The sequence below is a fragment of the Galleria mellonella genome, unplaced genomic scaffold (assembly GCF_026898425.1).
Source record: "Galleria mellonella isolate WM207_F2 unplaced genomic scaffold, CSIRO_AGI_GalMel_v1 utg146, whole genome shotgun sequence".
NCBI lineage: Eukaryota > Metazoa > Arthropoda > Insecta > Lepidoptera > Pyralidae > Galleria > Galleria mellonella.
In genome coordinates, this window is record NW_026441999.1 from 5,303,235 (window position 1) to 5,315,986 (window position 12,752).

The following is a 12,752-nucleotide window of genomic DNA, read 5'->3' on the forward strand; positions in this document are numbered from 1 at the left end:
AAGAGAAGGTTTCTAAGTAAAATACTAGCCGCAAAGCTAGCAATATAGTCAACCAGATTGACCTTTACACGGCCTGAAAACCATCGTAATTAAGATATCATCATCGTAAATAGTTCGTCATAATGGGCTCATTGACCTGACTTCATTTTCTCCTATAATTCTCACTAATACTCCAACAGCGCCCTAAATTTTTGGCTTGTTTATATTAGGGATTTTATCTTAGAGATATAACAATCCCAATACTTCAAATATGATACTAACCCACCAATAAATATAACCTGAATACCGAGAAGAAAAATGTCGCCCAAAATCGATATGACGAAGAAATGATTCAAGATGGATTCAAAAGTTGGAAAATGCAAGATAAAACTAAATGATGATATAATTTTTGGTAGCCTAAGATAACGCCTTCTGCGTTCATCTTTAATTTGCTACTATACTATTGACGAATACTTGAATGACAAGCAGAATTTATCTTGTAATTTATAAATAAATAATTAATTATGAATTGATAATGATTTAAGACATAGCTAAAACTGACATTGCTGAAATTTTATTATTAAACTATTTATTAATTAATTTTACAATATGAATATAAATAATTATAAACTACAGAATATATTAAATAACTATATAATACTAATAACAATTACGATATAAATAGATACACACCAATACGTATTTTCTTACTATTATTATTATTCATTATTTAAAATTAATAATAATAATAGTAAGAAAATACGTACTTATCGTGATACAATTTCAATGACTGATAATATTGTAACAGATCCTTAGACTATTTCTAAAGTGAAAGAAGTGTTGTCCTCCTCTCTCGTACTTGCTGTGCCCAACAGGGTCCATAATTGAAATGTTATGTACTAATTATATTATGGAATGCAATAAGAAATAAATAAATAAATAAAATAATTTAAACTAAACTTCATTGAGACTTTCTTAGACACGCAAAAGTCAGCAGAGGGATCTTAGACTATAGAAACGAGTTTATCTATTTACAAGACGAAAATGACCGAGCGACTTGACTGATTAGTAAAACAGAATAAAAACAAACAAGGACAACTCATTCTGAACTTTCCTTCATTTCCACTACTGTATAATACTTTATACCTAAAAGAAAATGAGTGACAACACAATGTATTCAGGACAAGGAATCAAAACACAATATATAATACACTAGAATTGTCATTTTAATATGCTGTTACATCACTATTAAGAATCCAGGCCAATCTCGTAACATTTGCCAATTGCCTAATTAACATCTCTCAGAGGTATTATGTGTTTTGCAATGATAATGTACACTTCATTAGTTTGTTGCTTAAATGGACAGTTTCCAAGATCGCCAGTGATATTATCGCGACAATTTATAGCCATTTTTACCTGACTTCAAAAAAAAGGAGTATGTATGAGTGAATATGAATATATAATCAATATCATCATATCATATTGATTGAGAGAAAGGGATTGTTTGTAATACAGACTACTAGTCCCATTGCTAGCAATATACCCTGTCAGATCGACCTCTACGTGGTCCCCCCTGGAAACCATCATACTGAATACTTAGTTTTTTTTTATGGGTGAAAATGGAATGGCAGGCTCGCCTGCGCTAATGGTATACGCTGGCGGGGTACCAGTGAAGGGTGGTGATGGCGAGGTACCAATGAGAATGAAAACAGGCCAGTTAGCCCATCATGATGAATTCATCAGGTATTACCCATGATAGTTTCCAGGGGGAACCGCTAGGAGGTCGACCTGGTTGGGTATATTGCTAGCAATGGGATTTTCAGTCTCCATTACTAACAATCCCTTTCCCCCACTGAATACCGGGTTTATTGATCACGATTAGCTAACTTACCTGTCTTTTCACTCTCACTAGTGCCACACCAGGGTACACCATCTGCTCAGGCGGGGCTACCATTACATTATCATTCATTAATAAAATCATCATACCAGCCTTTAATCGTCCACTGTTGAACATATGCCACCCAGTTACTGTTTTGCCAGTAGTTATCACGCGTAGCAGACAAGTTGGCAACCGCAGTTAGGCTGTAGTGTTGTTTTAAGATGGCCGCTGCTGCCCATCCCTCGTTAATTAAATTCCTTTAGTCGCCACTTATGACATCCACGGGAAAAGAAGGGGTGGGCCATTCTATTCCGGGACTATACGGTGTATGAAATATATGTTTATTGGTAACTCTGGATCTTTGTTAGCTGCTACTGTAGTTTAGCTACGTAATCGACATGATATGCAGATTTTTTTTTCTTCACTTTTATTTACAGTCATCTCAATATTCACTCCCTCTCTGACCAAACTATACATCTCTCAGATATCTCTCAGACCCAAAAGAGTCACCATACAACCGTCTACATTTACACTTAATATCTTCATATCATATACTCTTCGTCCCTGCGCTTTTAATTACTTTTTAACTCTTTTTGTCATTCCAAGACATGCAACAAACTCTCTTTTAACTTTACTTGGGTAATATGCCCTTTACCTTATTAATATTTATAAAAAATCTACATTAGTAAATTTTAAACTTTCGCGTTGTTTACACATATTTTAAATACACAATCGAGACTTAACGGGGGGAAATGGATTGTTAGCAACGGAGTTCGACATTGCTAGCAATATGCCCTATCAGGTCGACCTCCACGTGGTTCCCCCTGGAAACCATCGTGAACAATTCTTGTTGAATTCGTCACGATGGGCTAACTGACCTGCTTCATCCTTATCTATCACCCCTCACTGGTACCCCGCCGGTGTATACCAATAGCGCGGGTGGGGTTACCATTCCATTATCACCCATTAAAAAAAAACTTACTTAACGCGATGAAAAAGTGTCGAGGTCACGACGTGGTGAATCCACGTCGAAACGTCGGCAATGAAGAAGCAGGTATGTAAGTACTATTTACCTGTAAAGCCTTCTACATCGCATTAAGTCCCAATTGTGTATTTAAAATAACAAATTAAATTATTTTATTAACTTTTTATTTCTCGGTAACATTAGCTGTTACCATTTCACCTACCGCATTGCGAGCTAGTATGAAATTCAATACTTTAAAATCTCGATGTGAACAAGGGACATCAAGACCCCACAGCGTTAGTGAACAGACGGAACCATTTGTATCATACAATGGTTAACTGTATGTAACATATTTATAGCTATAGATAGCATCTCTTATAAGTCCACCCTCTTAGTTTGACAGCCCCCAGCTATTATTTTAACACCCTTCGGTTGCAAGGATTTTGTATTACACATTTTTGCTAGGTTAGACATAAAAAAGCTAAATTCTTTTAGTAAATGTTATGTTTTATGTAGAATTATTGTTGCTAGGTGATAAAAAATAAATGATGGTATTGTAAAACGAATACAAATAATAATATGTCAAGTCGGTTAGTCACTAAACAAAATTTGACAAGAAATACTAGACACTCGCCAATTTAGAAATTTTACATCATCATCATCATATCAGACTTCAACTGTCCAATTTTGGAAATAAGCCTTCTCTTGGGGGGGTTTTGCCAGTAGTTACCACACTTGGCAGGTGGATTGACAATGGCAGTTAGGCTTTAGAAATGTTTTAAGAGGGACGCTGCTGCCTGTCCCTTGACCTCCCTTAGCCACCTCTTACGACACCCACGGGAGAGAAAGGGATGCTCTATTCTATGTTGACACTACACGGTAAAATTTTACATTAAATTATCTTTAATTACAAAGTAATTAACAAAAATCACAATAATCGATTTTAGCGCCATCTGATATTTAGTGTTCAATTTTGTTTAGTGATCAAGCAACTTAATTGAACTTACCGATTAAAGTCGTATATATCTTCGATGTTGTTGAATAATTCTTTTAACTTGTCGTCTGTAAACGTTGCCTCCCGCCGCCATACATGCAGGTACCCCTGAAAGGAAGCAATAAATAAATGTTCAACATAATGTGATTGTATTTATTTTCAACCGACTTTAAACAAGGGGGTTTTCAGTTCAGTTGTGTTTTTTTGTTTATTCATCTCATCAACGCTGTCATTTGGAAAATTCTTTTATTTTATTTGAAAGGATATAGTGACTAGTCTCATAGAAATTTTATTAAAATTGCTTAAGTACTTTAGTTTATGAACAAATATAACCGGTTGTGTAAATAATTAAAGACAAAGTTTTTGTGGAACACACTCTCAAGTTATGTGAATGTAGAAGTTGATTTCTGATGGATATGTCTCTTGTCGCGTCGCAAACTGTTACAGGGAAATCAGTATGATAAGTTTAACCATTGACCCGTCGTCGGGGTCTCATTGTCAAAATACAGTATCCTCAGATTTGTGTTTTCCCTGTATTGTACACAAATTACTCCAAGAGATGGTAATAGATTTACCGCTTGTCACGTTCATATAAATATGCATGGCGAAATGTAGCTAAGTCTAGTATTACATTGAAACACGGAAACTTGTTCAAAGAAACTTTTTGATTCCAAAAACAACAAAAAAGCTTGAATAAGGCTCATCTAACTAGATAGACCGAATACACAGGAATTTATATTTTACTATATATGAATTCAAAACAGAAGGTATAATAAACATTGTTTATTATAACCTTCTTTTTTTAAGTCGGTTAAAAATTAAGTTACTTATTTGTATTAAGATAAGATTAATCGGGACTTGCAAAAGAATATTGATTTAAAACAAATAAAAGAATTATAGACAAAACAGCAATGAAACTATCACAAAATATAATGTAACGGTACATCTTAAGCTTAAGCATCTTAAGCCAATTTTCCAAGGCAGTAACCATTTCTAAATAACCTGAAGCTTTTATAGTTAAACCACGAGTACGAGTGCGTTACGTACGTACGCATACAATGGTCAATTTATCGCGACCCACTTAATAATAGTATACGCGGAAACCACAACACTGGGGTTACTGCGCTTTGACAATGAGACCCGAGAAAGGCCGATGAATAAGTTGCGCATGCTGGTTTCCTCGCTTTAACCGTTTGACAAGTGACATTGAAAATACATTAAACTCACGGTCGTGAGAATACCCCCAAAAATACGTCAGTTAAAAACGAATATTTTCAAACATTTTTGAGAGTCTTCAGTCAACATATTTTTATAACACTGTCAGATGTAATAGTCATGTGTCTTTCTCTATATCTTTTGTTCCCTTATTACTAGTTAATTAAACCCTACTAGCTCTTGTCCTAGTCGGGATTGATTTTGGTTATAATTATGATTAATCTGTTTTTTAAAAATGTTTTTTTATACAACTTAGAATGGCAAACAAGCTGAGGGTGCACCAAACAAACAAAACAAGTGGTTAACGTCGCCTATAGACATGAGCAGTACCATGGACATAACAGAGTATACTATTTCGCCCATGATACCCCCCATGCGTTGCCATTCCTAAAGACTTAGGTGTTATTCCTCTGTACCCTGTAAATTTACTGTTAGATTCCACCTTTCAAACCGAAACACAACCATGCAAACACAACAGCTTCACGGTAGAAACACGAATAGGACAGAGGTACCCAAGCCAACGACTTTTGTACAAAGTCTCCCTGCGGTAAAATGTTTCTTAACCCTTAAAAACCTGATTTTTTAAATCAAAATAAAACAATATATAAGTGTACCCTTTACTGTGTTTACTAATGGGGAAAAATAGTAAAAAAGAAATCACAAACGATATTTTTATATATTTATTTTGAAAAAAACATTTGGTAACATGTGAACAGTCAAATATTAAAATAAAATCGATTGTAGGCACTCAATGCGATTTATAACCCCGGTATCAAATTTGAAACTTCAGGTATTTAAGGGTTAATAACCTATCCAATAAGGTGGACAATATATAGCAATATCTATTTATTCTAGTTACAATATCTATATATTAGGTAAATAAAAAAATATAGATATTAAATATCAGTCATGAATATATAATATCGAAACGAAACACCCGATGAAAATGAAAATACATATCCGACTGATATAAACAATATTGAAATGGATATGAAATATACAGATATGGGTGTGGTATAGATATTATCCATGCCTAGTCGCCATGTTTGTTTTAATCGACTTCAAAAAATAGGTTGTTCCAATATCAGAAGTATTTTGTGTGTATATTTACGTTTTTCGCCAATTATGAATCATCTTTATAATGTTTACTCCCATCCATTGCCGTAAAGATTACTTTCCAAAGAGAGGTCTTGCTTCTTAAAAAAGACAATGAAATCTATTCTAAAGCGCCATTTTTTCTAACCCTATCTCTAAATTTCAACTTTCAATTTAATATTACAGTGAAATTTTTTATCGAAGGAACAATATGACCTAAATTCATATGAAATACAGTAATATGAATTAAAGAGTAAAATATATATATAAAGGTATAAAAGGCGGTCATATCGCTAGGGCAATCTGTTACAGACATTTGGTTAAAAGAGAATAGACAGATTTATTATTATGAATTGATTTACGTGAAAATTATTATAAATTTAGTTTATAATAGTCCATAAAACAGTAATTTTATATAACTATCTAATTATATTATTAGGTTAGAAATAGATTTTGAGAAATGGTGCCTTAGAATCGACCGCATTATGTACTTTTAGAGATGCCTTTACGCATAGTAGCTGAAAGCTTCGATCGCAGCGTAGGGTGGGCATTGACAGTTCTGAGGTGGGCACAGCCCACTTAGCTTCAAACGTATAGGTATGTTATAGGCGTGACTATCATATGTATATTGTCAGAATTGAAATTAATGCTTTTTTTACAAATACACAAAACGAATTGCAGATCTCTCCTTTTTTAATCGCTTAAAAATAAATCAATCGATACATGGAACTCTTTAATTCCGCATGTTACATTTACTGGCTTGAGTATTTATTGACACGGATCACTCGATCCGTTAGGTATCGAGAGGTATAATCGATCGAATAGTTTCGAGAATCGAGTCGCCACTCTCATAACTTGGATAGACGCGTTATAATTAGAAAAAAATGAGAACTTGACTGTACGGTGTGTTATTACGAGGACGTCGATGGTGTGACGGGTTAATATACCTCACCTTCTAATTCGAGTTCGATTCTCGCAAAATACTAACAATTTATCAAAATATATTTTATGTACTTAATATATTTACAGATGATCTTAAAAAGACGACTGGAAATGGATGGATGCGAAAAATGGAGGATCGCTTCATTTTTCGGTTATATTCTTCTATTAGCCTGTATCCTTCTCGATCTCAAGTAGTTTGTGTATACTAAATTTCATAGCGGTTAGTTAAGCCTTTTTTTATGCACCTGATGGAAAGTGGTAACCGTCGCCTATAAACATGAGCAGTACCATGGATATACTGTTCAGAATATACTGTTTCGCCCATGATATCCCCCATGCGTTGCCTTTCCTGAGGACTCAAGTGTTATACCTCTGTACCCTGTAAATTCACTGCCACATCCCACCCTTCATACCTAAACACAACAAACAGCCATGGAAACTCAACTGCTTCACGATTGAAACACGAGATAAGACGCTGTAAGATAACAAAATAACAAGCAAAGTCCCTTTCACATTTAAAATATTAGCAAAGCTTAAAACCAGAAACAAAGCCACCAATTGGACCAGTCTTGGTCACGGTTGAAACCATGGTCTTTCCATGATCTCATCCAAGAAGTGATCATTGGACACCATTCTACATTGCAAATTGTCCTATTCCTGTACAATAGCACAAATATTCGGCCCACATCACGGACCGGTCAGGATAAAGTGGAACTCCATCCGTTCCACATTCGCTAAATTTAGAGTCATAATGTCCAATATGTTAGTAGGCAAATTAGATATCTCGGATGTAAGATATAGGTTGTATTTACGTTTATAGAATCGACAGGGGTGTCGACCTTTTGATTAATGTTTTTCACACAATTGTTTACATTTCACACCACATTAAGGTTAGAATAACCGACTCATATCATCGACACATTGGGTCTGATATTTAAACTCAAATTCTCTTAATATTTCTTTATTAAAACCAATGTAACAATTTTAATCGCTCAATGACAAATCAATTTTTATAATAAAAAAAATAAATATAACATATATAATAATGTCAAATAACAATATCCCAAATTCAAAATAATGTACTATATTCTTTTCAAGGAAGAAAAATATTACTTTTTTAAATATCCTTAAATATTATAAATGCCAAACTTTGTAAGAATGGATAGATGTTTGTTACTCTTTCACGCAAAAAGTACTGTATAGGTTTTAATAAAATTTGGTTCACGGATAAGTTATATCTTAACTTCGCGTATAGGATACTTTATGTAGTAATTGACGTGGGCAAAACTGCGAAAAAATGCGTAAATGGCTAATTCATCAATAAAGCAATAAAATTGCATTTACTAACAAAACAATATGATGCAATTGGAGTTCTAAAAGTTCTAAAAGTCATGACATTCAAATACACAGACTTCGTAAAACTACATTGTCTTGAGCCTGATATATATATATATATATATATATCAGGCATATATATATATATATATATATATATATATATATATATATATATATATATATATATGTGTGTGTGTGTGTGTATATATATATAATTTTTTCAATAGATGATAATTGAATGGTAGCCCCGCCTGCGCTACCGGTATACGCTGGCGGAGCACCAGTGAAGGATGATAAGTGAGAATGAAAAGGTCAGTTAACTCATCGTGATGAATACACCTGGAATTCAGCACGATGGTTTCCAGGGGGATCAACCTAACAGGGTATATTGCTAGCAATGGGGCTGGTAGCCCACATTACTAATAATCCCTTCCCCCCGACTTATTATAATAGGTATAGATACAAACGATTACAAGAAAAGATTAAACTGAGACAACAATGGTATGCCCTTATCGTTAAGAGCGATCTCTTCCAAGGCAACGTTTGGATGGAGAGAAGTTTTTTTTTAATGTATGAAAATGGCATGGTAATCCCGCCTGACGGGGTACCAGTAAGAGGTGATAGGTGAAGATGAAGAGGCAGATCAGTTGGTCCATCGTGACGAATTCAACGATAAATAAGGCACGATAGTTTCCAGGGGGAATGGAGAGGAGTAGTTATAAACGGTTTAATCGGAGACACGATGGGAATCTTAATTTTTTTTTATACCACTGAGGTGGCAAACGAGCATACGGCCCACCTGATGGCAAGTGGTTACTGTAGCTTATGAACACCTGCAATACCAGAGGTATTACGCGTGCGTTGCCGTCCCTGAAGAAACTTCTTTACCCCCCTTTTGAAATACCCCATACTGTATGTATGTCTTGGGAAAACCTCAGCAGGGAGCTCATTCCACCACCTGAGTGTTCGTGGGAGGAAACATCTCTGAAACGGCGCAGTACGCGACCATTGAAAAATATCATAATCACCAACACTTTATTCTGATGGGATTCGCACCCATATCTCTCAGCTATTCAGACCAAATCGACCTACCACATGGTCCTGCTTGGGAACTGTCTTGGTTCATTTCTACTAAGCTAAATCACGATGGGCAAATTAATTGTTCGAACTTCATCTTCACCTGTCATCATTCACTAGCGTATAGGTACCAACAGGACAAGGGGGTTACCAATCCTATTTTAACCTATTAAAAAAGTTGAGTGTGTTAACAGATTTTACAAAAATTGGAAATTAATTTTTACCAAAATATTTGAATATCCGCATCCAACCCTAGTCCGTGCCTGGGCAACGCGGCCGCAGTGGAAAGTTACTTAGATAAAAGTGATAAGTAGATCACGAATTATTCGCCACATTTAGAGAAGCCGGTAGCCGTAATTTACAACTGGAATTCCTTACAAATGGACCCCACGCAGTGACATCGCCCTCTATGGGCAGAAACGATAAGCGTGAGTCGTAAGTGCGCTTATCACACTGCCATATTTTTTATCAGTTTCTAATTCCTTTTTCGATGTTCGCTCTTAGCTAGATTTTCGAAATAGCTCCGAAAAAAACTACTCCCGTCAATATGGACTTCAATATGTTTTTTTATCTGTACCCAGATTTCGGGGCAAAAACTTGCAAAAACGATAAGCGTGAATTGTATGCCGTTTCCTTTTTACTTACTTTTTATGACTCTCCTATTTTTTATAGACGTTCTCTTTTATAACAAGTAGATTTTACTGTGAAAAAAAATCTACCCAAGTTAATAACGGGGACTGGAAATTAAGTACGGTTGCAAGAAAAAACATCAAAATCGGATCCGAAATCCGACTGTATTTTAACAAAATTTTAGTTATCTTGTAAAAGTCAAAGCAGCAAGCGATTGAGTCACATCTCCTCACACCAACGAAGGTATCTAATTGAAATGTTAATAAATCAAATAAGAGTGACACTATCTAGAATATCTCATAATAATATATGTATATTGCACAGTGTAACAGAACACTACACAGTGCAGTGCGATATTAAATTTATTATTATGAATGACTACTACCATGCCTCGTTCACTAGCAGTCCAATTGTTACATTTACGACTAAATCCATAGGAATTATTTTTCCATTTCATCTTGATTTGAACTCGAAGAACATAATGTATAGGAGACAAACTACAATACAGTGCCAAATAAGTTGACAATAGTAAAATTTATAAGATTAAGTTATTTGAGATTAAGATTATATTTACTGTGCATTACAGTATTCACTGTACATTAAAGTTTAAATAAATAAATTAAATAAAATCAACAAACAGTTTCTTTGTTTAAAAATTGTCACAATATTGTACACCACTCTATGCGCTGACATTCCTTTCCACTTTAGGTTTGCTGGAAGAAAACTCTATTAGAGTTAAGCTTGCCTTTGTACATTTGATTACCTCTGTCATATTCTTAAACTGGTGTGTACCATAAAAAATAAAATAAATTAATAAAAAAGCTTACCGAAATTAGACAGAAATTGCACGTGTTGAAAATTATCCAGACAAATGCTTAAATCTTAGACCTAATTTACATGAAGCAGCATACTTTAAATGCTCGGAGTACATGCATAAGTAGGCATTGAATAAATATTTTCAAAATATCCGAAATTACGAAGCTCATTTCAAAGATGCTCGTAATTTATATTATAAAATCTGCTTAATGTTTATTAACATTCGTTTCTAAGCACTGACTTTTATTAACAACGAGCATAAATCATGTTAATTATATAGCAATCTAGCTTGATCAACTCTTCAAAGAATTCCTATTAATTTACAAATGTATTACTTCACATACAAACTATAAAACAAGCAATAAATTTGTCTACATTTATTGCCTCGAAACATTAAACTTGTGTCGTCAGATTTTAGATTCAAAGTTTGAATTTTTTTTAGATATTCTATAATAAAAAAAATCTGTTCATTTTTTGTGTTATACATACATATTTGAATACTTATAAAATAAATAAATAATAATTGACACTAATATTTTATATTTTTAAAAGCACTTTTTTATTAGCAACCTCTGGTTTGCTGGAAGAGATAATAGGTTTAGAAATAATTTGGCCTTTATGCATTGACATTATAAGTAACATTTCTCTTATCGTATACAGTAAAAAGTAACGTTAATTTTTTTTACTATTCTATTTTTACCTATTCCACGTCAATACTATTTGTCCACGAGCAAGTATTCAGTGCAAGTGCACTCGACGGTCGTGTGTAGTGCACTCGACTGTGTACAAACACAGCACGGCTTGCAAACAATGGCCGGTCGGTCCGTTTGTGGCCGCGCTCTCGTAACACCGGTTCAGCCACTGTCATTGTCAGTGTTACACGCCTGTGACTAACTGTATATGTGTATGTCACAGTCACAACTACTTACACGTATTAAGTATCATGTACTCTTGTCCCCATTCAGCAGGCTCGCTTGACGCAATCGAATTGGGATGGAATTGAAATCATATAATATTAAGAAACGATGTCAAACGGTAAAGATAGTATCCCTTTTTTATGATACTTAAAATAACAGACAAGCTGACGGCCCGCCTGATGAATAGTGGTAACAGTCGCCTATAGATATGAACAGCGCTACGGGCATCACGGAAGAAACTGTGATGCCTGTGATTCCTTTTATGTGTTACTATTTATAAAGAATAGGGTGTTCTTTTTTTATGGATGAAAATGGTATGGTAACCCCGCCTGCGTTAACGGAATACGCTGGCGGAGCACCAGTGAAGAGTTATAGATGAGAATGAGAACAGGTCAGTTGGCCCATCATGATGAATTCATCAGGAATTAATCATGATAGTTTCCAAGGGGAACTGCGAGGAGATGGATTTGGTTGGGTATATTGCTAGCAATGGGATTCTCAATCCCCATTACTAACAATCCCTTTCCCCCCAAGAATAGGATGTTATACCTCTATATCCTATAACTTCACTTAATAAAGTTATGACTCATCAAGCACTATAGAGAAAAGCACAGATATTAAACTATTACAGGTAGGGCTGAATAATCATCATCATCATCATCATATCAGCCGTCTACTATCCACTACTGAACACTGGCCTCTCGCAAAAGAGGTGTTTTGCCAACTACCACGCTTGGCAGACGTTAGGCTTTAGTGATGTTTTAAAAGAAACGCTGCTGCCCATCCCTCGACTATAAACTTTCCTTAGTCGCCTCTTACGACACCAAAAACATCAAATGAAATAAAACCTAAAATTAATATGAAATCATCAATATCAGAAATAAAGGACACGATACGAGTATATAC

General features: G+C 34.7%; 1 protein-coding gene across 2 annotated transcripts in view; it reads right to left on the reverse strand.

Annotated features, from left to right (window-relative positions):
• Window positions 1-12,752, reverse strand: part of LOC113523166 (uncharacterized) — a 123,368-nt gene that overhangs the window by 15,505 nt on the left and 95,111 nt on the right. For both annotated transcript variants that reach the window (XM_026909031.3, XM_026909032.3), the window contains one exon: window positions 3,830-3,924. In XM_026909031.3, coding sequence (XP_026764832.1) covers window positions 3,830-3,924 — 95 coding nt within the window. The remainder of the gene's footprint in view (window positions 1-3,829; window positions 3,925-12,752) is intronic.